This window comes from Miscanthus floridulus, unplaced genomic scaffold (genome assembly GCF_019320115.1).
Source record: "Miscanthus floridulus cultivar M001 unplaced genomic scaffold, ASM1932011v1 fs_638_1_2, whole genome shotgun sequence".
Taxonomy (NCBI): domain Eukaryota; kingdom Viridiplantae; phylum Streptophyta; class Magnoliopsida; order Poales; family Poaceae; genus Miscanthus; species Miscanthus floridulus.
This window is the reverse complement of record NW_027097045.1, coordinates 1,851-26,994: the sequence shown is the minus strand read 5'-3', so window position 1 is coordinate 26,994 and position 25,144 is coordinate 1,851. Positions and strand designations below refer to the sequence as shown.

The 25,144-nt window shown below is 49.3% G+C and overlaps 3 protein-coding genes across 4 annotated transcripts; 1 reads left to right on the top strand and 2 right to left on the bottom strand.

Moving 5' to 3' along the window:
• The first annotated feature begins 11,753 nt into the window (after window positions 1-11,753).
• Window positions 11,754-13,145, top strand: LOC136532491 (transcription factor WRKY19-like). Its single transcript, XM_066525083.1, has 3 exons — window positions 11,754-12,086; window positions 12,207-12,332; window positions 12,470-13,145. Exons 1-3 carry the CDS (start codon window positions 11,827-11,829, stop codon window positions 12,984-12,986), a joined length of 903 nt encoding a protein of 300 aa, XP_066381180.1. The 5' UTR covers window positions 11,754-11,826; the 3' UTR covers window positions 12,987-13,145.
• Window positions 13,146-13,280: 135 nt separating this feature from the next.
• Window positions 13,281-15,614, bottom strand: LOC136532493 (uncharacterized). 2 transcript variants are annotated; one of them, XM_066525084.1, is made up of 3 exons: window positions 15,248-15,614; window positions 13,843-13,860; window positions 13,281-13,754 (listed from the first exon to the last, which is right to left on the bottom strand). In XM_066525084.1, exons 1-3 carry the CDS (start codon window positions 15,573-15,575, stop codon window positions 13,564-13,566), a joined length of 537 nt encoding a protein of 178 aa, XP_066381181.1. In that variant the 5' UTR covers window positions 15,576-15,614; the 3' UTR covers window positions 13,281-13,563. The 2 variants fall into 2 exon arrangements, with proteins under 2 accessions (XP_066381181.1, XP_066381182.1); XM_066525085.1 differs by lacking the exon at window positions 13,843-13,860.
• A 5,479-nt stretch (window positions 15,615-21,093) lies between these two features.
• On the bottom strand, window positions 21,094-22,390 carry LOC136532494 (ethylene-responsive transcription factor ERF061-like). Its single transcript, XM_066525086.1, has one exon. The coding sequence runs from the start codon at window positions 22,257-22,259 to the stop codon at window positions 21,336-21,338; it is 924 nt and encodes a 307-aa protein (XP_066381183.1). The 5' UTR covers window positions 22,260-22,390; the 3' UTR covers window positions 21,094-21,335.
• Between the last annotated feature and the right edge of the window lie 2,754 nt (window positions 22,391-25,144).

Genomic DNA, 25,144 nt, shown 5'->3' with positions numbered 1-25,144 from the left:
TATGTCAATGCAAATGGCCAAGAGGGTGAGCTAGAGCCGGCTACAAGCCTTTAAATAGATCCCCCAATGAAATAGACCCGTTAGGCTATCACTACAGCCCCAACATGGGGCAACCGGATGCATCGATCAGGTTGACCGGATGGTGGACCCCTACGTCCGATCTCCTGATGATCGCCATGTGTCATCAGCTTCAAATGCTGAGTGCCCAATCTTAATGGCTAGTCTGCTTCGCGCCACATGTTAAGTTGTGACTAGACGCGCTGCTCAAAGTGATCGGACGCTCCATCATTGGAGTCTAGTCGTTTCTAGTAAAGTTCTAGAGATGGTTTTTCGTGACCCGACGCGTCCAGTCATGCCCGATCGGACTCGCCCAGCATCCGGTCACTCACCCTCTTTTCTGTGCGCCACCACATCAGCAGGATCGGATGATGAATAGTGTTTATCTAGAGTCCGATCGCCTGTGTCTGGTCTCAGGTCGAGAGTAGCCCGAGCACACCACTGATTTTATAATTGACCGGACGCTGCTCTGCCGAGTCCGGTCTACATGTGGCCAACATCCGATCACTGTTTCATAGTAACAAACACCTCCTTTACTTCACTAACTTCTCCACCCTTGCTCAAATGTGCCAACCACCAAGTGTGTCTTCTTGTGCACATGTGTTAGTATATTTTCACAAATATTTTAAAGGGTGTTAGCACTCCACTAGATCCTAAATGCATATGCAATGAGTTAGAGCATCTAGTGGCACTTTGATAACCGTATTTCAATACAAGTTTCACTCCTCTTAATAGTATGGCTATTGATCCTAAATATGATCACACTCGCTAAGTGTCTCGATCACTAAACCGAAAAGCTCCTATCAATTTCACCTTTACCTTGAGCTTTTTGTTTTTCTCTTTCTTCTTTTCCAAGTCCAAGCACTTGATCATTACCATGGCATCACCATCATTATGCCATGATCTTTATTTGCTTCACCTCTTAGAATGTGCCACCTATCTCATAATCACTTTGATAAACTAGGTTAGCACTTAGGGTTTCATCAATTCACTAAAACCAAACTAGAGCTTTCAAGCATTCTGACCCTTCCTGTTGTTAAGACTGTAGAGCTCAAGGTGTGGGCCAAAAACTCTAATCACGCTGGTAAGCAAGAGTGCCATAGCCACTGGAGTGTAGGTTTCTTGAAGTCCGACCAGTTTTACTCAGCGTTTGTTTTCGCAAACCTTGCGTCTAGGTTTTTAACATGAGAAAGGGTCGGGCATGGTGACTATTTTAGAAATGATATATATACTCTTATTAGCCCCTGAGTGAGGCCCAACCCCTTGTCATTATTGAGGTTAGGTTTCACTAAAGATTGAGGAGACGATAGCGAAACTGGTAAGAGAAAGCGTTTTTTGTTTCAAAAATAGTATTCTTAGTTTTTGTATGTACCCCTCCATAGGATCTGAGCCATCATTCTGTGACCACACATTTGGTCTCCTTGTGAGTCCAACTTCCCTTGAGCCCCTATGCATAGCAGGGGTCTGGTCGAGGGTCGGCTCGTCTCTATGATTGTCATCCCTCGAGCATTTTTCGATAAAACAGAGGGGCTGAGTCGTGCCACATTTTTCCTCGATGGACAAAACATAGTGCTCGGTGAGCTATTAATGGGCTAGTCTGAGTGGGGCCCTGACTTCTTGTTCATGGGGGTCCGACATGGGTCAGTTGGTGACTGACTTTAGACTCTTGGTGGCCAATCCATATAGTTCTCGGGTCTATTTGACCGGTCCCAAGGGCTCGTTGCCTTTCTTTGAGGAAAAACCATGGATTAAGAACCGACCAAGACTCGAACCTGGGCTAGGATGCCCACGGCGCTCGTGCACCTAGGTACAAGCCATTAGTGGGCCCATCCCTTTCCACCCCACTCTAAGGGCACCCTAGAGCGGCTGTGAACCTATTGGAGGGCCAACCTTTGAACTCCTAGGCCTAAATGGTCCGTAGAAGCATTTTTAGCTCAGTATTCCTCCTTACCTATGATAGTTCTCATTCCTGTCTACACTGACACCGAGCTAAACAACATCGAGAAAGAGGTGGCCCCTCTGGCATAGGACTTACCTACCGAGATAGAGGATGAGATCATCCCCCCATGAAATTAGTTAGGTAGATAAGCTAGGCGGCGAACTTGTAATAAGTGGACAAGCTCTTAAATTTCGTTATGGCCAAATAGATTTTTAGCTCTTCTCCCCTTTTTGAATAAAAAGCTTAATGCGTTCTGACCCTTTCCATCGTTAAGGCTGTAAAGCTTGGGGTGCTGGTGAAAAAACTCTGATCACGTTGGTGAGCAAAAATGCCATAGCCGCTGGGACATAGGTTTCTTGCAGTCTGACCAGTTTTACTCAGGGTTTGTTTCCGCAACCCTTGCTTCTAGATCTTAATGTGAGAAAGGGTTGGGCATAGATAATGTCTATCAGATAGATATACTCTTTAATGCGTTCTGACTCTTTTCGTAGTTAAGGCTAAAAAGCTCAGGGTATAGGCAAAAAACTCTGATAATGCTAGTGAGCAAAAACACCGTAGCCGCTGGGGCATAGGTTTCTTATGGTTCGACCAGTTTTACTCGGCGTTTGTTTCCACAACCCTTGCTTCTAGATCTTAACAACAGAAAAGGGTCAAGCGTAGAGAATGTCTACCGGATAGATATGCTCTTATCAGCCCCTAAGTGAGGCCCGACCCCTTACCGCTGCTAGGGTCAGGTGTCACTAAAGATTGAGGAGTCGATAGCGAAACCGATAAGAGAAAGCGTGCGTAGATTAAGGGTAAAAGTAATGTAGTTGTTTGATGTTCCAGGCGTTGATGAAGACTTCACCATCGATGGTGTCAAGCTTATAGGTGCCTGGTCAGAGCACCTCCACGATGACGTACGATCCCCCCCATAGTGGAGAGAGCTTGTGGTGGTTCTTGTTGCTCTAGACGAGGCGAAGCACCAGGTCCCTGATGTTGAAGGCCCAACCCCACACTCGACGGCTATGGTACCAGCGCAACGCTTACTGATACTTGGCCGAGCGGAGGAGGGCAACATCGCGCACTTCATCTAGCTAGTCCATGGCATCCTCGAGCGATGCCTCAACTCCCTATTTGTCGTATGCCCTGACCCTCGACGCTCCATAATCAAGGTCGGTCGAGAGGATAGCCTAAGAACCGTAGACCATGAAGAATGGTGTGTAGCCGGTGGCCCAGCTGGAGTCGTCCTCAGGCTCCAGAGCACCATGAGAAGCTTCGTGACCCTTCGTCTACCAAACTTGTTTAACCGGTTGAAGATTCTAGGCTTGAGGCCTTATAGGACCATGTTGTTCATGCGCTCAACCTGCCCGTTCATGCGGGGGTGCGCCACGGCGGCCCAATCAACGCGGATGTGGTATTCATTGTAGAATCGAAGGAACTTTTTCCTGGTGAATTGCATGCCATTGTCCATGATAATGGAGTTTGGGACTCCAAAGTGATGGATGATGTCAAGGAAGAATAGCATGGCTTGCTCGGACTTGACTGTGGAGATTGGTGAAGCCTCTATCCACTTTGTAAACTTGTCTACGGTGACAAGCAAGTGCGTATAGCCCTCGGGTGCCCTCTTGAGAGGTCTGACCAGATCAAGCCCCTAGACCATGAACGACCACATGATGGAGATCATTTGGAGTGCTTGGACCGGCAGGTGGGTCTATTGAGCATAGTATTGACACCCTTCATAGGTGCGCACAATCTATTTAGCGTCGGCTACTATGGTCGGCTAATAGAAGCCTCGTTAGAACATGTTTCTGACTAGGGTCCTAGGTGCGGCATGGTGCCCATAGACCCCATCATGGATATCACTCAGCAATTGCTTTCCCTGTTCGATGGGGATGTAGCGCTGCAGAATCTTAGTGTGACTTCGCCTATAGAGCTCGCCCTCAATAACAACAAAGGACTTGGCACGACGTGCGAGCTACCGAGCCTCTATTTTGTCCATCGGTAGCACCTCACGGAGGAGGTAGTCGAGGTAAGGCGTCCTCTAGTCAGCCAGAGGGTTAGGCTTTATCGCTAGATCCTCATCAAGCTCCATGACTTTGGGGTCGGATGGAGCCACCAGCTGGTTAGCCCTTGAGCCCAGGGCATGCGGCCCATCATCGGTCTTTTTTGGCTCCTCATAGTAGGCCAAGGGCTTATACTGATCGCTGGCAAAGACGCCCATCAGCATCAGCTCTTGGTCAGACGCTGTTTTTGCCAGCATGTCGGCTGCCTCATTGAAATGCCTTGGGATGTAATTGAGCTCAAGACCGTCGAACTTGTCCTTCAGCTGGTGGACTTCTCGGCAATACACAGCCATCTTGGCATTGTGGTAGCTTGATTCCTTCCTGACTTGGTCGATGACTAGCTAGGAGTTGCCCTAGACGTCAAGCCATTGGATACCTAACTCAATGGTGATACACAGGCCGTTAATGAGTGCCTCATACTCGGCCACATTGTTGGAGGAGGGGAAATGGATGTGAATCATGTACCTCATGCATACCTCATGGGGCGAAACAGAGACTAGCCCCACATCGATGCCTTTCTTTATCAGCGATCCATCAAAGTACATCGTCCAGTACTCTTGGTCGATGACTGCTGGCGGCATTTGGACCTCGGTCCACTCTATAATGAAATCAGCCAGAACTTAGGATTTGATGGACATCCAAGGGGCATATGAAATGCCTTGACCCATCAGCTCAAGTGCCCACTTCATGATTCTTCCTGTGGCATCCTAGTTTTAGATGACCTCATCAAGAGGGAAGGACGTCACGACCGTCACCGGATGCAACTCGAAGTAGTGATGCAACTTTCTCTTGGTGATAAGGATGGTGTACAGGAGTTTTTGGATTTGGGGATAGCGAGTCTTGTAATTGGACAAGACCTCACTAATGAAGTACAGGGGACGCTGCATTGAGGGCGACACTAACCACTTGCATGGTGGCCACAATATAGAGCAGAAGTGGTTCCTTATCGGTTGGGGGGCTAGGATTAGGCCCCTCGTTAGGAGCTGTTTGACCTAGTAAAGTGCCTCATGGGCCTCAGGCATCCATTCAAAGCAGTTGGCTTTCTTTAGAAGCTGATATAGGGGGAGACCTCATTCATCGAGGCATGAGATAAAACGATTGAGCGCGATGTGACACCCTATAACTCGTTGTATCCCCTTTATGTTCTGGACTGGGCCCATCCTCGTGATGGATGAGATCTTCTCTGGGTTGGCTTTGATGCCACGCTCGAAGACGATAAAACCCAGCAGCATACATCTTGGGACCTCAAAAACGCACTTCTCGGGGTTGAGTTTGATGATGTTTGCTTGAAGTTTTCATGAAGGTCTGCTCTAGGTCAATTATGGCCTAATCAGTCCATTTGGACTTGACCATGATGTCATCCATGTAGGCCTCAATGGTCTGCCCGATGAGATCCTTGAAACACTTGAGCATGCAACATTGGTACGTAGCCCCCGTGTTCTTCAAGCCGAATGGCATTATGACATAGCAGAACGATCCGAATGGAGTGATGAAAGATGTTGTGAGCTGGTCGGACTCTTTTATTATGATTTGATGGTACCCAGAGTATGCATCAAGGAAGCAAAGGGTTTCGCACCCTTAGGTCGAGTTGACTACTTGGTCTATGCGTGGCAAAGGAAATAAATCCTTTGGACATGCTTTGTTGAGACCCGTGTAGTCAACACACATTCTCCATTTCTCACTCTTTTTTTGTACAAGAATGGGATTGGTTAACCACTCGGATTGGTATACTTCCTTGATAAACCCAGCTATCAAAAGCTTCACAATCTCCTCGCCGATGGCCCTACATTTCTCCTCATCGAAGCGATGCAAGCGTTGCTTCACTGGCTTGGAGCCTGGCCTGATCTTCAAGGCATGCTCGACGACTTCTATTGGAATGCTTGGCATGTTCGAGGGTTTCCACACAAAGATGTCTCTATTGGCACGGAGAAAGTCACCGAGCATGCTTTCCTATTTGGAGGAAAGTGTGGTGCCGATGTGCACCACTTTGCCCTCGAAGTCGCTAGGGTCTATGAGGACCTCCTTGGTGCCCTCTATAGGCTCGAAAGACCTCGCCGACCACTTGGGGTCGGGCGCTTCTTCGACGACCTCCTCCCTGATGGCCGCAAGCTCTTTGGAGGCGACAATTGTCGCGGCGTGTTCGCAGCACTCAACCTCGCACTCGTAGGCACGCTAGAAGGAGGTGCCGATGGTGATGACCCCGCATGGACCTAGCATCTTCAACTTCAGATAGGTATAGTTGGGGATGGCCATGAACTTCATGTAGCATGGACGTCCTAGGATGGCATGGTAGGTCCCGTAGAACCTGACCACCTCGAAGGTAAGGGTCTTCATCCTATAATTGATTGGATTCTCAAAGGTGATGGGTAGATCGATGTGCCCAAGTGGCATGGCCTACTTTCCAGGCACAATGTCGTGGAAAGGTGCCCTAGTCCACCAGATGCACGATTGGTCGATGCCCATGGCATTGAGCTTTTTAATGTACATGATGTTGAGGCTGCTGCCTCCATCCATCAACAACTTGGTGAGTCGCTTTGTGTCGATGATCAGGTCAATCATGAGTAGGAATCTTCCCAGCTACGGGATGCTTTTCGGGTGGTTGGTCTGATCAAAGGTTATGGCAGACTCCGACCATCGGAGGAAGGAAGGCGTGGGTGGCTCAGCCGTATAGACCTCATGGCGCGCTAGCTTCTGGCAACGCTTGGAGTCATAGGCTACCGACCCTCTGAAGATCATGAGGCAGCCATCTAGCATCAAAAATCCACCGTCCTTCCCCTCGGTGTCATCTGAGGCTAGCTAGGGCTCCTTCCTATGCTTCCCCTTGTTGGAGCCTCCGAACAAGAACCACTTCATGAGGGCATAGTCCTCGTATAGGTGCTTGATAGGAAAAGTATGGTTCAGGCATGGCCCTTCGAGTAGCATCTCGAAGTGGTCTGGGGTACCCTCGGTGGGTTTCTGACCCCCCTTGCGGATGGTAGTGGCCACGAGCGAGCCCTCACGCTGCTGCTTGTTCTTCTTCTTGTTGGGGCGGTTGGAGGTGCCTTCACCAGCATCCTTATCCCGCTTTATCTTGCCCTTGGGACGGTCAAAAATCACCCCGACCGCCTCCTCGCCCGAGGCATACCTGGTGGCAATGTCGAGGAGCTCCTTGGTGGTTCGCAGGCCCTTATGTCCTATCTTGTAAACCAAGGACTCATAGGGGGTCCTAAACAGGAAAACTCCTATGATGTCGGCGTCGACAACATCAGGCAGCTCGTTGCACCACCAGGAGAAGCGCCGAATATACCCACACAAAGTTTCCCCTGACTTCTATCGGCAGTTTTTGAGATCTCATGGGTTCCTAGGACACGTGTATGTGCCCTAGAAGTTTCCCACAAAGATCTCTTTTAGGTCCGCCCAACTTTAGATTTGGTTGAGCGGAAGGTGTTCCAACCACGTTCGTGCCGAATCGGCCAGGAACAATGAAAGGTTGTGGATAATGAAATTGTCACTATCCGCTCCACTAGCTTGGCAAGCAAGCCGATAATCCTCGAACCATGTTGGTCGGTGGTCAGTACCGCAGTGGGAAGACGACATTGAGGGTGTGTCGGCTAAAGGCTTGTGGTCCCGGCAAGTTGGGGCTCGGGCTTCGGTCCTCGCCGTTGTCGTAGCGTCCGCCACAACGAGGGTGGTAGCCATGGCTAGCCTCCTCCCTCTCATCTCCATGGGCACGCCTGCGGACATCCAGGGTGTTGCACGCATCACGATGGAGGCCGAGACGCTCATGCACTAGGGCCGCGGCGTGCGGCCTGCCGCCTCGCTGTGCTTGGTGGACTGGCACGTCCCTGATGGGTCGCTCTGAGGGTGCACGTTGGTTGGCATCGAGCTCGCATCATCGGGACAGCAAGCTCTTGGCCTACTGTGCCGCCGCACGCTTGAGTAGCATGCGAATCTCGTGATGGGACCGATGATCCTCGGGTGTCACGGGCTCTGGAAGCCCCCGGAGCAAGACCACCACGGCAGCGATGTTTTGGCTTGCCCGGTTGTAGTGTGGGAGGGCTTCATCATCCTCGATGATCCTTCGGTTCATGTCACGAGCCACAGCGCGCGCACACCCACTGACTTCGTGGCGCTCGAGCTCCGCGTGTTCCTGCTCGAGTTGGAGTCGTGCTTCTTTGAGCTTTTTGTGTCGCGCCCTCAGCTGCTCTACCCACAGGCGAGGTAAGGCCCCTGCATCCCCCTCGACCTCATCATCAAGGTCATCCATTAGGGTAGCTCATCCCTCGTGGATGCTTTCGATATATCCCTCGGGGGTACCTACCATAAAACATTGTCGCGAGGGGTAATGGCTCCCCCTGCTGGAGTCAAAGTCAAAGGGTGACTCCGATTCTCCCGTGAGAAGGTCGTGGAAAGATTCTACAACATATTCGATCATCCCCACGAACTCGTTGTTCGTAGGGGATGGGGGTGTGCGCTGCGTCACAAGGTGGCCAATGGTCTCTGCAACGTTGCGTAGACTGAACAGGAGCGTTGTCGGGGCGCTCTAGATGAGGTATTCCGAGGAGAACGGCTCTCCTCCGGCAAGCTACGTCATGACGTTGGCGAACGAGAAGGTGAGGCAACGCAGGTCCTCCCGGGACGGTCGGGGTCCCAGGAAGGCGCCGAGCTGGCGCTCTAACCTCCCATAATCGAAGCCGAGGAGCTGGTCGCTTCTAAGGGCGCAGGCCTTCGGTGCGTGCAGCTGCAGCTCCTCAAGCGCCTCAGCGATTGCGCCGAGGCCGGTGGAGTGGAGAAGTTGGACGGTAGTGGGAACCTACGCCAACTCTCCCTCCGATGTAACGATGAAGTCCAGGTTCCCAAAGCGCACGTGCGCGCCTGGGGCCCAGCTGACGCCGTGACCTGCCATCCGAGGCCTGATGTGGACATCGAGACGCGCAAAAAGGCCCTACCTGGCGCGTCAATCGTCGGTATTTTCAGACCACCGGTGAGTAAATTTGTATTTGGGCATCTGGCTCGGATGGTGTGCTCGGAGGACACAAGGGTTTATACTAGTTCGAGCGGAACGTCCCTACGTTCAGTTCGCTGTTGTTCGTGTTACCGGCACTTGGTTTGCAGTAGGGGTTACAGACAGGCGAGAGAGGAAGAGGATCCTAGGTCTCTGGTGGAAGGAGTGAACGGGTGCTGAGAGCTCACTTGCCGTTCAGCCGTGTGCTCGTGTCGTGCTCTTTTTGTCCCCATCTCTCCATCATGGGGCGCCTTGCTTCCCCCTTTTATAGGCGAAGGGAAAGCACGGGTTATAGAGGAGGAAAATGAGAAGGACGAGACGAAACCTGCGTCCTCGAGGACGGGCAAGACGGACCCGCGACCTTGGGCGAGACGAAAATCGTGTCCTTGGGGTCGGACGAGATGGAGCCCGTGGTCTCGGACGAGATAGAACCTATGTCCTTAGGGTCGGACGAAACGGAGCCCTCGGCCTTAGAGTCAGATGAGACCTTTTAACACGTCTCGAGTCATCAGGAGAAATCAACGTGGACGCTAATTTTTTTTGTTTTGGATATCTCTAATATCGATACTAGATGCGTGGACTAAGCAAAATTTGCTTGCTTGTATGTCCAGACTGACGTTCGTGGATGGCTCCTTCCTTATGTGCTCGTTGGTTGAGGGTTGGGACGTGGCCTTGCTGCTGACTCGGAGTCGCGATCGTACGCCGCCAGCAACAGCTGGGCGTTGTTGCGAAGGCTGACGGCAACGCTGACGGTGAAGGGCGCAGTTGATCGCCTCCTGCATTGTAGTCACGTAGAGATGTAGAGATATCAAAAACATATATTTTATATAAATAAAATATTTAATTGGAATCAAAAGCATGAGATTGGAGTCATACCCCGAAGCGTAGATCAGCAAATAAGGAAACCCTCCCGAACACGCATGCGTAATGTATATATGCATATACACTCAGATCGACATGCAAGGATAATCAATACGGTAGATCATGCTTGTTGGTCGGCGAAGTTGACGAAGAAATCCCCCTAGGAAATCGAAGGCCGATCCCACCGAGAACGTCAAGTTGATCTTGAGGTAAGCGATATGCTTCGCCATAGGATCAGCATGCACATCTTCTATCTGACATGTTACTGTCGATGAAATACATCCGGCAGTCTATCGAGGGGTTGCCCACAATAGTAGATGAATTGGTGGGGGTGCGCACGAGAAAACCAGATGGTGATACATAATACAAAAGACAACGATTAGCTAGATTCAGACCATCACTTGATGTAATACCTTATGCCTTATGTCTTTGTGGATTGTATTATGAGAGATTGGATATGAAAATGAGAGGGGGCATACCCGCCTTATATAGCACAGGAGTAGATTTACGAGACAAGAATTACAGAGATTACGGAATCTTGCATATCTGAACAGATTATCCTTATATCACCAACTATCTTTGTCTAACCTTACGAGGCACACCGATCTTGCTCCGTGTGGCGTAGTACTGTAGGCTGAGCCTCTCCTGGCGGCTCGGTATGTACAGGCCTATGGTATCGGGGTCGTATCCCGCACTCACTGGGGTTAACTTTGCCGTACGTGCGCACGGCACTCTGACAGAGTGACAGGGAAAAGCTACGTGCAACCTTCGCTGAATTTCTGCCGGAAGCCGCCGAGAAACCGCGGCGTCACCTTCCTTCCCTCCGGCGAGGCCACAGCCACGTACTACGCCTGTCGCCGCAGCCACGTGGCAGTGACTCAGGCTATCTGCACTCGTCCACCTCTATTTTCATCTTAAAAAGGAATATTATATCTTAGTCATCAAGATTCTCTACTCTATACCCATTTCTCCTGCACCCGTGTTATCTCTATCCCATACTCTATACCCACTATTCCATATTTTATTCCTCTTCCTCTCTCTTTTCTCTCTCCCATACAGGAGGCTTTGCAGGTGAACGGTGCAGGAGCGTGGTACGCTATCGCTGGCGTACCGACTCCTTTGCCGTTCAGCGGTGCGGTCAGTCTCACGCAGACAGTCGCACTCACTCGACGGCTCGACGACGGCAGGCAAGCAAACTTGCCCACCACAGTCACGAATCTTCAGCGAAAGCACGGGCGCGCTGTAGCTTGTAGCCCGTAGTCAGTAGCACAGAACACAACCAAGGCAAAACAGCAGCGTCCGGTGGCAAGCAACCGATCGAGAGCCGTGGCCGCTGGCAGTCGCAGTGCACAGGTAATGTCCGTGGGTTTTTTCTCTGAAAGATCGCTAATGGCCGTGGTTACCACGCGGACACGCCGAAATGGGAACTCCTTGACCGAAAGCAATGCAACTACGCAAGTGCGAGAGAATCTCCCGGTGAAAAAGAAAGACCGGCCGGCCGGCCCGGAATAATAGTCAGAGAGCACTAGGAGCTAGCTAGGCCCCGCTTGTCTGCGACATGGCACTGCCAGTGCTGCACACTGCCGGGCCCCGGTGACCGGCCGGGGCCAGAACCCAAAGACCAGTCCAAGTGGGCCCAGAACCCAAAGACCAGTCCAAGTGTTTGGTTTGAACCAGAACGCCAGTCAGAGGGTAATATTCTGTGTTTAGTCTCCACCTTTTCTTCGGTGATCGGTCTCGGTCCGGTCCAACCCGAAATGATCCCGTTTTCCGTTTTCCCAGCTTTGAACAGAAGCTTGCCTCCGTTTTCCAACTCTATATAATAAGTAGCCTGTCGCTGCCACACTCACCACCGTGCTCACACACACTTGCCTGCCTCAGTGCCTTCTCTTCTTGCCTTCTTGGCGAAGTAGCTACCTGAGGTGAGCTGAGGTCAGGGCATGGACGGCGGCTACGGTGGCGAGAAGAGCGCGCTGGCCTCGGAGCTGGCGCAGGTGCTGTCCATGGTCCGGGAGCTGGAGGCGCGCATGGACCAGGACCCGCTCCCGGCGGCCGCGCGGGAGCTCTGCGCCGAGCTGGCGTCGTCCGTGGACAGGTCCATTTGCATCGCCAGGTCCTGCTGCGGCGACTCCCCGGCGTCCGGGGCCGGCAGCCCCCGCAGCGACGGCGGCAATGCCACCGCCGCCCAGTCCAAGAGGAGGCAAGTCGATCGGTCTTCGGACGATCTTGTTTGTTTCATCAGAGTACTGTACTAAAACAAACACGCGAGTAGCAAGCAGAGCATGACTTGGCAATTCGGTCGATCTGTATTGTACCGCAGGAAGGGGACGCCGTGCGTGAGGAGGCAGCTGCGGGCGGCGTCGGTGCAGGACGCGGCGGCGCTGGACGACGGGCTCAGCTGGAGGAAGTACGGGCAGAAGGACATCCTGGGCGCCAAGTACCCCAGGTCAGCACGCACACGTCACGCCCCACACGTCACTCCCTCATCCCCTTGCACTGTTGCACCAGACGACTCCTTGACTAACCGACGGCGCAGATCGAGCGACGCTGACACGTGTGGGGTGGGTTGCAATTCGATCGCAGGGCCTACTTCCGGTGCACGCACCGCCACTCGCAGGGCTGCACCGCCACCAAGCACGTGCAGCGCGCCGACGGGGACCCGCTGCTGCACGACGTCGTGTACCACGGCGCGCACACCTGCGCCCAGGCCGCGCACCCCAGCGCCCAGCAGCTGCGGCAGGAGCTGGAGCTGCAGCTGCAGCCCGGGCACGGGCACGGCGCCCAGGAGGACCAGGACCAGGACCAGGACCAGGGAGCCTCCCTGCTCGCGCTGGAGACCGAGGGCCTGCGGGCCGGTCTGCTAGTAGAGCCCATGACGCCCTACTCGTTCGCCTCCGCGGCTGCGGCTGGTGCCGGCGCAGACTTCGCCGGCTGCTTCCCGCTCCTCTCGCCGACGGGCTTGGACTGGCAGCTGAGGAGCAGCCACCCGGCAGGCAGCCTCGGGGTCGGCATCGGCATGGAGTTTGAGACCCAGTTCGAGGAGCTGTTCACCACCAATGCAACGGAGCCCTTTCAATGGGACCTCTATGCGGCCAATTAGATGGGGTATCTGCAGACAAAATATATACACATATGTGCAGCGCGTACGGTAGCTTGTTTTACCGAATTCCGGCATTAGTATTAGCTTCAGAGTAGACTAGAGTGTAGTAATCTTCTGCTACTATCAACAGCTGGGTACTGTTTTGCCTTGTCCATGCAAACCATGATAACACAGCTTCAAGATGATATGAACTACCGGACAAAGCCCCCAATAAACGTTGTACCCAGCAGGCTATCTGAATGTAAATGCTATCTGAATCTAAAGATAGGAGCAAAGATTGAGACCAAGCAATCATGTTGAAGCACTCAGAATCAGAATGTGAATAATTGTTCCAATGGAAGCTGTAGTACCATTGCCTATTACACACTGGACACTGCAACTACTCACAACAGCGTAACTGGAGACTGTAACTACACAGAATTGCAGTAGACACATTGTTTTTTCTCAGCATATGCACAAAGTTGATTTGCCAGATTTCTTTACACCCAAAACCTCATTACTAACTAGTTGAGCAGAAGAAGAAGCACGCCCCCTCCTAGTTTCTGAATGCACCATCAGGGGGTACTGATAGACCTATCTAGACAGAGCTTTTTTCTTTACTGTCTTCAGAAGCTTCAGAAATCCTCCCATTCGTGTCCTCTTTCTCCAGCTTCCTCAAGGCTCCCCTCAGCCCCAAAACGATAAATAGATTGGTAAGAGTAAGTAGCGATTCCGCGCTCCCGTGGAGCCAGTCCACATTAGACAGCGAGGTTCCATAGTGAACTTTTGCTGCAATGGATATCATTGTATCAATAAGTGCACACGGTGTGTATAAGCAAAGAATATAAGGGTGGTGAAAATTTTATGGCACAATTACCATAAATCCCAGCAGGTACTGCTCCAGGGATAAAAACCGGTGCATGAAACAACATGGAAACAATTAATTGCACTGACATAATGTTCTGCTAGACAGCTAAATAGTCAGAAACAAAACATTACTAAACTCAAGAGGGCTATGCGTAGGAATTATAATTACACTATACAAAATTTGAAATGTCAGACGACTTGCAAGGATCACTGTGACCTTGGAATCAATTGGTCCGTAAGCTCCAATCACTAAACTAATTCAGTTTCAGGTTGCTTCCTTCTGTAGAACTTTAGAGCTGACTACACATCTCTCTGTAGTTAAAGCTGCATAGAAAATCTCTTCGCGTGACTTCTCCCCGCCTAGCCATCTAACGACACTGGAATGGTGGCCAGAAAGCAAAGACTGTCTCCAAAAAGGAAAAGGTCGAAGATATTTGTTTCAATTAGTCCATTTTAAGACTACTGGTATTTTTATCTGTAACCTCAAGAATAAGAAAGTTAAAGATTGGTCTTTGCCCTAATACTCACTGTTTATTTGTTTCAATTGGTCCAGACTACTGGTATTTTTATCTGTTGTAACATCAAGAATAAGAAAGTTAAAGATTGGTCCTCTGATTATTCTAATGCTCAGTTGCTCACTGTTTATTTCTTTCAATTGGTCCATATGTAAGACTACTGGTATTTTTATTTTGTTGCTGAGGCTTGTATGAATGCATGTCTTTTCACAAAAAAAAAAAAGAATTTAAAGCAAAGCAACAATAGCAGTACAGCACCAATCTTCACCATCCTATGCCTCATGTGATATTAACTATTTCGCTTTAGGATCCGCAAACTTTTCTAAAAGAGGTATACTGGAGCAAAAACCTATGTGATCATATATGAGCAAGCCACTGAGATGTTCAGTTGCTTTTAGACTAATTTATCTATTCCACGTAGTGTTCAACTGCTAATATCTGTAACATCTTCACAATGATCTAACCGCGGAAGTGGAACTTTAGCAAATGTACCTGACAGACACATAAATTGCCCTCACAGTTTCATATAACTTCTCTGAATCGTGCATACAAAAGTCTGTGTATTAAATTTTCATGTATGTTTCTGTAGACAAGCTAAGTACTGATATACTAAAATCACCAACTTGTATGTTAGAGTACACTTATCAGAACAATAAATCAAGTTATAAGCACATTACTACTACAATAAGTACACAGTAGTACAGAACTTACTAGTCATCTACCGATGGCAATTGGCAAAAGCACAACTTGTGCATCAGTGCATCACCATCCCATTTGCATAACATGTGCAGTCAAGGTGTGGGGAAATGGGGTATTATTACACAACACTACATTTGGCCAAATGTTGACATGCGAAACTAGAGTAGGGAGATAGATGGGGATGGGAGAAGTAACGCGTACTGGTGGCGCCGACGAAGGCGAGGAGGAAGTAGAAACCGAAGAGCGTGAGCCGGGGCGCGGTCTTGGACCTGGTCATGAAGTAGAGGAATCCCAGATAGGGGAAGAGCGAGACGGCGAAGAGCTGCGACGCCACGCTCTGGGAGTCCATCGTCGGCGCCCACGGATCCACGGGCAGCAGCCCGCACCGCACCACCGCCGCTCTTTGCGGCCTTCGCCTAGTGGTGCCGCAGGTGTGCCCAATGCCATAGCTTCCTCCAAAAGTCGCCGTGGGGAGCCGCCGCGACCGTGCGCACGGGCACGGCGGCGCGCCGCAGGTGGTCGCCAGCATTTGGGCGTGGTGGGGGTGGAGGTTTGCCGAGTTTGGGTGGCTCCCGTTGCTCCCCGGATGATGATGCACCTAAATGAGCCGGATAACAGTAGTCAGGACGAGCCTTTCAGCCCAGTAAGGCTTCAGAGTGGGCCGTGGGTCCATGGGCTGGAAAAATATTACGCGCCGCTTCTCTCGTACAGGGTCCTTGTTAACCCTGGTATTCTCTCTCGCAAAAAAAAAAACCTGGTTTTCTCTTGCTCAAAAAAAAAAATGGTCTGATTTTCCTCCTCGATTACAAAGTCGAATTGTTAACCTCCCTCAATTTTAAACATCGTTTTTTTTGCACTGGGACAGATTTGGACAGAGGTTTTATCTGATGGGACGCCACGTCAACAACACCACATCAGTTGCGTGGGGTAAATCAAACTTTGTTGATAGTTTATGTTTTGGTTAAAATTTTAGTTCTGATTTAATATTTTCATAATTTAGATTTCGTATAAGTTATAAAATTGTTACAGATTAATCTATTTTTCTATTAAGGCTCATTTGGATCCTTGAAATTGAATTCATTCTAATAATTATAATTTATGCATAGATTAATTAAGCTAATATAGTTGTATCTGGAATAGATTTGTATATTTATTGTTAGGCATACAAGGGATATACTTATATATTGTATTTTTATTTAGGAAAGTGAGTTGAGGAGTGTGCTATAAGTTGGAGAGTATAATTATAGCATAGTGATCTATAAAATCCATTTCTATCTCCCACCTTATAAATTTGAGATAGGCTTATTTATGAGTTTTGAAAAATTATGGAATGTCCAATTTCAAGCCAAATAGTCTAATCTATTAAGTAGATTTGAATTCCTCCAAAACGAAGGGATCCAAACGGTACAGATAATGCAGAAGAAATCAATTAGATGGCCAGATTGATGAAGTTTCCATAGTTTGATGGTCAACGATATTTGATTTTTGAATTAAAATCGGAATCTCGCAAACGATCAAAACGGATTTTACTCCATTTTTCAAACACCGGACAACCGGATGTGAATGTCCATCCGCCGTGTAGGTGTAGATGTAGATTCGATGGCAGGAGGGAGATAGAGATACCGATACGTCCAGATATCGTCCAGCATCACGGGCAACTGCGGTTAACTACTTTCCATAATTGGGTTAGAAACGTGTTACTCTCAGTCACCATCTAAACGAGCAATGCAATTGATGCTCCTCATGTCAAAAATACTGTGGTGTGGTGGTTGGTGCACTATATCTAGCCATTTTAACCAATTTAATTAATGACGGCACGTCAAATACCATACCATCACAAGCTACTATTGCTCGTTCTTTTCTATATGTCATATTAGCTTGTCAAATATTACTATTTTTTGACCATATATTTTAAAAAATATATATATATATAGTTTCACAACATATAAGTTACGGAGTATATATTATCAAAGTATTTTTATAGCTAAAACATAAATCTTATATCATAAATTTATTTTTTTAAAACGATGGTCAAAGATATTATTAATTAACATTTGATTTTAGGACAAAGGTGGTAGGAGGAATATTTGCGCAAGATCAGCTACGACGCGAAATGCGTTGAGTTGATCTTTCACGGAGCGTCCACGTCCATTCCAGTTCCAGGGTGGAAATTAACTGATTAGCTGAATTGGAACTAGGAGATTCCCAGGTGAATCTAGCGTGATCTAGCTGGCTCGATTATAAACACGGCAGGCAGTGATCGTCAGGGTTCCCGTGGCGCTAGCACGAATAATGGCCGTGGACCGGGCCGAGGAGGCGGCGGCGGAGCCCAGGAAGCCGGCGGCGCAACCGCCGTCGCCATGGGACTGCGGGAGCCCGCTGTACGACGCGTTCGAGCTCGCGTTGGTGCACCGCGTCCTCGACATCCACCTGATGGCGCTGCCGTTCGCGCGGCCTCCGCGGCGTCCGTGCGACGCCGACGACGCCGCGGCGGTCCTGGCGGTGGGCGTGGCGAAGAGGGCGACCGCGCGGAGCCGCCGGCGCAGGCGGAGCGCCGTGGGCGTGGCCAAGGCCGCGACGCGGACGGGCAAGGCGGTGCTGCGCTCCATCATCTGCGGGTCGGTGGCCTGTGGCCGGAGGCTGTGACTGCGAGGACGCACCAGGAGCCCGCCGGTCGTGTTCGCGCGAGCTGCCACAGCTAGCCCGCTGCCTGGTACTGCTACGGCTACGGCGTCCGTGTCGCGCTGCTGGGAGCAGGTGGAGCGGAGCAGGGCAATCGGGCCGGTTTGGATTGGAATGATTTGGATGGAGATGGTTGGACAAAATGTTACCGTCCATCTTCCAAGTTAGATTTCCATTGCCATCGGTTCCTTTTCCATTCAGACCCGTTTCGTTTTCAGTTCGTCGTGTTGACAGCGTGCGCGATTATTTATTTATATAAATTGTCAGCGAACAGTGACGAAAATACCTCGTAATAGTAATTCTTAACTCGTAAGCTACTTTCTGTTCTATGTTCAATACACTGCTACGCAAACTGACGTCTCAAATAAAGTTCAGTGAATCGATCTGCTGCCTACTGCGCGAGCTTGTGTAAGGGCCTTTTTGGCAGCGGATCGGATCCAGCTCCTCCCAAAATAGCTTCGACTCTAACTGGAGTTTCTCTAGAGTAGCTAAAGCACTTTTCAAAAACGATTAACAAAACGGATCGGAGAGGAATAGCTCCACATTCCTGCTGGCTTCAGGGACGGACGAAACCATTTTCACCGGCTCTAATAACTGCATCCACTGGCGCTTCAGTTGTATGGATTCAATGACACGACACCCATCTCAAACAGCGGCCGCCGATCCCTGGTGATGGATGTATGTATCCAGTCCAGGTCTTTTCTTCATTCTATTCGTTCGTTCAATCAGTAGCGCTTCAAACGTTCATTCAGAGAAAAAAGTCCAACAACGGTGGTTCGGGGTTCGGAGCTCAGAAGAACGAGCAGGTGGTGGTATTCAGTATTCACACCGGAGACAGCCATTAGCCCATGGCCGTATACTTAACTAGCTCCGCTTCCGTTTCAAATCATAATTGACTGTACTTTCAGAGGGGGCAAAAAAAAAACTACAGTTTCAGAAGAAATGCAGCTCGCCAGTGCTTTTCAGACTGGGTGACGGATGGGTATTGTCATGGGTGGTAGATGGATGTGCCCTTCCACGATACTGCAAGCGCAGCGTTGTTCTTGTTCTTGTCCCTCACATGCGTTTAGCATGCAGTTGACGGGCACCGGTTGTTCGGTACGAGACGATTTTTTAAGCCTAATTAATCTATCATTAGCACATGTTTACTGTAGCACCACGTTGTCAAATCATGGCCCAATTAGGCTTAAAAGATTCGTCTCACAAATTAGTCGCAAGTTGTGTAATTAGTTTCGTAATTAGTCTATATTTAATATTCTATGTATGTGTCTAAACATTCGATGTGACAGGAATTTTAGAAACATCTGTACAAACCAAACAGGGCCGAATCCTCCTCCGTCTGCTGCGCAACAAAGAACAAACCCCTAGCCTCGGCTTCACTGCTTCAGTTCCCATGCCTCGTGGATCCATCCACCATACAGAACAGGGCTCAACCTGAAACTTAGCAACATGCCAGAGCATCGCAATTTCTTACAGTAATGTCTGAGAGGCTAACAGGCCAACAGCTGAGCCTGCTGCAGCCATTGGCCGGAGCAAGCAAAGCAACAGACTGAAGAACCGTAGCTGAGAAATGTCAAGAGCATTTCGGTTTCAGGGAACGGATGCGTCGTCGACATTCAACGGCGCAGAATGGAACAGGCTGTCCATCCTGTCCCGCGTTTCCTCCGGAAACCTGAGATTTTAGGCCTTTTGGTTCGCGCCCAGCCCAGGCAGATCCGCAGATGCATATTGAACCGTTGGGATCCTCAGGCAACCAGCAGAGCTCATTGTCCTATCGTCACTGTATTGTTTGACTGGTTGCCCATCTGTGTCAGCAAACTAATTCTGGTTCTGCCGTTACCTGTTGACGTTCTGCGGTTCGTCCTCCGCGGAGACTGAAATTTCGTACTTGCTGGTGAGAATGTACAATGATGTAAGCACCTTGGTCCGGAAAAGAATCCAATCTTCGATTCATAGAGAAAGAGAGATTTCTGAATGGAGACACCGTCCATCCCCAGGCTGGTTTCATTTGTGTCGCCGCAGTTTGGTGCTGCTTGTGGCCTGCTGCTATTGTCCGAACATTCCAACGATGGCCGTACCGGACAGATTTTTGGGGTTTTTGTTTTCGTTTCAGCAAAGTGGAGCCCAGTTGAAGCAGGTAGTACAGTTGAGGCCACATGCCTACCGTACCATACTACCATACCACAGCAAAACGTTGCACGTGATTGATGGGAACCAGTAGTCTCCCCATGGACCACCACTGTCCACTGCGAGGCATCTTTCAGAAAATCAAACGGAACGAACAGGCAGACAGGTGCATGAGGATTGCAGAGAAAATCTTCCTCTGTTTCGTGATCCCATTGCTCTGCTCTGCACTGTTCATCAGGTCATCCATCTCAGGCTGCACGCAACGCAAATTCAGGTTCAGGGTCCAGCTCGACAGAGCCCGTGCAGTGCAGTGCAGACTGCAGACACGCTTCTGAAATCTGGGCCTCAGGAGATTGCTTGCAGCTCTCACACAATCATCTCTTTGGAGTAGGCAGTAGCATACAAACAGAAGAGAATTAGATCTTGTTTAGATCACCTCCAAATTCCAAGTTTTTTTACTCTCTCTTCGTCACATCAATTTTTAGCCGCTTGCATGGAGCATTAAATGTAGGTAAAAAAATAACTAATTGCACAGTTTAGTTGGAAATCACAAGATGAATCTTTTGAGCTTAGTTGGTCCACGATTGGACAATATTTACCAAATAAGACGAAAGTGCTACTATTCATCAGGTTGCAATTTTTTGCAATCTAAACATGGCCTTACTAACAAGAAACAGAGGAGATGACTCATAAAAGTCGAAGACGCTCTAATGCTTATGCAGAGAGAGAATCAGCGATCAGCCTTTACAGCTCGTCGATCAATGCGAAAACACACGACGATTCGAGTATTCAGATACAGCTAATCATGACTAGCAGGCCCGGTTTTCTTGGGCATTTTCGCCCGTTGGTTTAGCTTATAAACCGTACTTTTTCTATCAATTAATAATATTTTTCTCTCCCAACAAATCAGCCAACGGTATTTCAACCATGGCTTATCAGTCAAGCGAACGAGACATTTATTGGTCATGGTATCATCATCCTTCTAGTAATACTTGGTTATATATATTCAGTAGTCAGCTATTCTGTAGCCACTTTCATTTACGATAATTTTATATACTAATTTACGATAATGTCAATACATATTTACGATAGTTGGGTTACTATAACACATGGGGATATTTACCATAACGTTATAGTAAACCACTTAGTAAAGAGTTACTATAATCTCGTAAATTAACATAGTAATTATCGTAACTCAAAGTGGCTACAGAATAAGTTATTTTGTAGACAGCCACAGGGTAGCAGTTCTCTCTCTATATATATATATAATATAATATTTGAAAAAAAGGAACAGCACCTAGATGCGAGGTCTACGCGCGGCAGCCATGTCCAAGCAAGGACCTTTATGTCGTTTGGTCCCGGTGTCCATGGCGTCCCGAGGTCTACGCGCGGCAGCCATGTCCAAGCAAGGACCTTTATGTCGTTTGGTCCCGGTGTCCATGGCGTCCCGTTGATTGGTTCGTTCCATGCGGTTAGCCGGCTACAAGTTAAGCATCTCCCAGATGAGCTCCGGGTCGAACGACGGCACCTTCTCCAGCGGGCAGTCGCCGTCGGCCGAGGCGGCGCTCACGGACAGCACCCCGTCGGGCGACCCGTACGACGTGGTCGACGTCTCGAAGGTGGTGGTCGTCGTCGCGGCGCCGTCGGAGGCGACTGGGCGCGCGGCGTCTGGTTTGTTGGCGGCCTCGGTGCCGGAACCGGAGCGGGCGCTCTCCTTCTCCTCGCGCTGCTTGCGCGCACGCGCGCGCTTCCGCGCCATGCGGGCGCGGATGGCCTGGATCTTGGCGTCGACGGCGGCGCGGAGCTGGCGGAGGTGGTCGGGGCAGTCCGGGTCCGGCCCGTCCATGACGCCCGGGAAGTTGACGCGCGCGTACTCGCCGCGGAGCCTGTAGGCGGCGCGGTCGTAGGCGTGCGCGGCGGTCTCGGGGGAGTCGTAGGTGCCGAGCCAGACGCGCACCCGGTTCTGCGGCAGCCGGATCTCCGCCACCCACTTGCCCCACTGCCGCTGCCGCACGCCGCGGTACAGCTTCTGCCGCAGCATGGCCGCCGCCGCCTCGGCGTCGTCGGGCGGCGCGGCCGGCGTCTGGTGGGGCTGGAACTGCAAGCTTGCCGAGGCGGCGGAGGACGTCGAGGAGGAGGAGGACGAGCAGGCAGCGGCGGCGGCGGCGGCGGGATGGTGCGTCTGCGGCTGTGAGGCGGCGAAGTGGCGGAGCAGCTCGCACTGGCGGTAGTAGACGCTGGAGCCGAGCGGCGGGATGGTGACCGGCGGCGGGAGGTGCGAGAAGACGGTGTCGAGGGCGCTGGTGCCGCCCGGGGAGGAGAGCAGCAGCGAGGACACGGCGGAGCGGACCTCGCCGGGGAAGCTGCTGCCGGTCGGGGGCAGCGTGCGGAGGCTCGCGTCCATGGATGGGCTTGCTCCGGCGTGTGTGGTGTGGTGTGGGCACAAGTTGGAGTAATTGCGGGAGGAGGTTGTTACGGCCGTGGCGGGAAGGGCATTCTGGGGACGATCACTGATCCTTCTGCACGGGCTGCCGAATTGCCGATGAACATGGCGCGCGCCAGGTGGCCTTATATAAGCCAGGAGTACCTCTGCGGTTTTACCATTATACCCCCTGCCTGGACGACATGTGAGCCGGGTGACATCGTCATCTGCAACAGTGGCGCTGGCGGTGCCAAAAGAACAACTGGTCGGCTTTGCAAACTGTGCAGCGGCAGAAGTCAACTCTTGCTCAGCAATTCAGCATGTCTACACTGCTTAGCCGATTGACCTTCCATCATTCTTTGATCAGATTAGGATGGAGTGATGCAAATTTGACTTGGTTCACCGCGGTGTCAATGTCGAATTGTCATGTGTCAACAATACATGGCAATAATATTTGCTCCCAAAATTCTCATAAGTCATAATGTCCTGCTTATTTAGAGATAACATAAAATATTCAGTGTCTCGAAGAAGTTAGAGGACTGCTACTGCTAGAGAGGCTTGAAACCAAGTCATTTTGCCATTGGACTGGTAGTGGTAGGTACGGGTAAGGCCATTTCTCTCTCTCTCTCTATTATCCCTTTTTGACTGCAGCACGTGTTGGACCTTGGTTAACAATAATAATGGAGAGTAAACTACAAGCTACTACCGTTGGTTACCTGCGATGCATGAGCCTAACGACCTCACCTCAAAGTAGCAGCAGCACAACAGTTGCACTTTTGTGTGCGTCATGGTGATTCATGCCCAGGATCAGGATGGGCAGTTTCGGGTACGCGTCTGCCAGGTGGGGTGGATGAGGCGAGGCACGTGGCGACGGGCCGGCGGACGGGGTCGTAAGGCCTCTTCGCTTGAGGTTATCGGTTGACTTGTCAGCTATAATCTATACTATTTTTTTCTCGTAATAAAATAATTTTAGTCGATTTATCAGCCGACTTTTATACCAGCCGAACAAACCTGTAGCTACGGGCTAGGGGTAGCAGCATCAAAAGGTCGTCAGTCGGAACAGAAGAAGAAGATGAGGGGAGGATGAGCCGTGACGAAGGCCCCCAAAGGCAAACTTTTAGCATTTACGAGGACTATTCGTGCTCGTACGTTGCTACGGGACAACTAAACTTTTGTACAAAAAATCCACGAACCGCACCATAAGATAACAATCTTATAAAATTAAATACCGACGTTAAAGTGACATTTAATCCAAAAGACAGAGTTCTGAAATTAACACAGTCACAAAGAGTGTGGTGTTATAGGCTCACAAACTCTGCTGTATAGATATTTCCGTGATGCGGCTAAAATAATATTTTATATCAGCAGAAAGAAATCTCCAATATTCATTTCTTTTGTTCGCCAATAAATCCACGAATAGGTTTATGCTCGTGCGTCGCTACGGGATTAGATTTTTTTTTTTGCAACGGGATTAGAATTTTATTTCAATGTGTGTTTTGGAGGGCTCAAAGCATAATAAATTATAGAAATACCAAAATAACTTTTTTTGACAGGTAGAAGTACAAGATTGAGAAGCAAATCGTCAAGCTTGTTTGGCTAATCTATGAGCATCTTATTTAAATGTTCATCAATAAATCGTGGAAAGACAAAACCAATTAATCAAAATGCACAAGTGGAAAGTATGTCAAGTTTCAAAAAAAGTGCCATCAGAACCAGCACAAGGAACACACATAAATGAAAATGCACAAACACATGAGTGATATACATCCATATGACCGTTGATCCCAGTGTCCAACTTCAAGGCGATAAGCGCTTGCAACGTGCAATACATCGACATCATATACGACTCCTTTGCTTGGTGATACCTGAATCCTCCTTGCACAAAGCTAAAGTAAAATCATATATCTGCTACTGACAGACAAGTACTTGTCTGAGATCAAAATGAGGCCACTTGTCTGAGATCAAGATGAGTCACGAGGCAGACGAACAACTCCCAACTATAGTGTCATTTCATTACTATAACCTTTACTTCTAAGGGAATGTACTCTGAGCGATCCAGCGGCAACCAACCACACTCACTTCTTGCCTTGTAAAACAAATAGTCATAAGTAAAAATATTAATTGTCTCTCACTTCAGCCTCATTTGAGCAAAATCTTTTTCTTCACACAATGGAGGAGCAAGCTGTCCAACATCATAGATCATTACCATCATTCAGAAACATCATTGAGATGGATATGGTCCGGCTTAATAGCTAATCTGCACAAACTAGAAATTATATTACCAACAGTATTGAAGACAATGTAGTGTAACTGATATGATTCGGTGATCAACTGATCATCATAAAAAATGACCGTGGTGGTGTGGTTTCAAGCTGTGACAAAATAATATATCGGTCTCACCTTGGAGGTTTTTCTTTAGTCTCCTTTTATTTGAACTATACCTAAGTGGCATGTTCTAGAATCATGACAGCACAAAAGTGGCCATATATATTTTAAAAATAACAGAGACACATTTTTATTGGAGCATGATCATTAAGTAAGCTAAATTGCACAAACCATCTAACTGGAACAACTATCCTAGATGCTTCAAGGAATAATATAGCCATAAGTAGTTTTTTTTTTAAAAACTCCCTCTAAAACAATGCCCTTCCCTCCCTCTGATCCGGCTCTCCCTCTCTCCATTTCAAAAAAATAAGAACGGTAAAAATGGAAGCAGTTAGATAAAGTGGCTAATTTAAGATAAGTAATGAGGTGATAGTACTTTCTATAAAAACCTTGACTCACGGTTAATTTGATCAGCAGCTTGTTCTCAATTCAAAAGACAAAGCAATTGATGACAGTTCCAAACTTTTTATATAGTTTCTGCT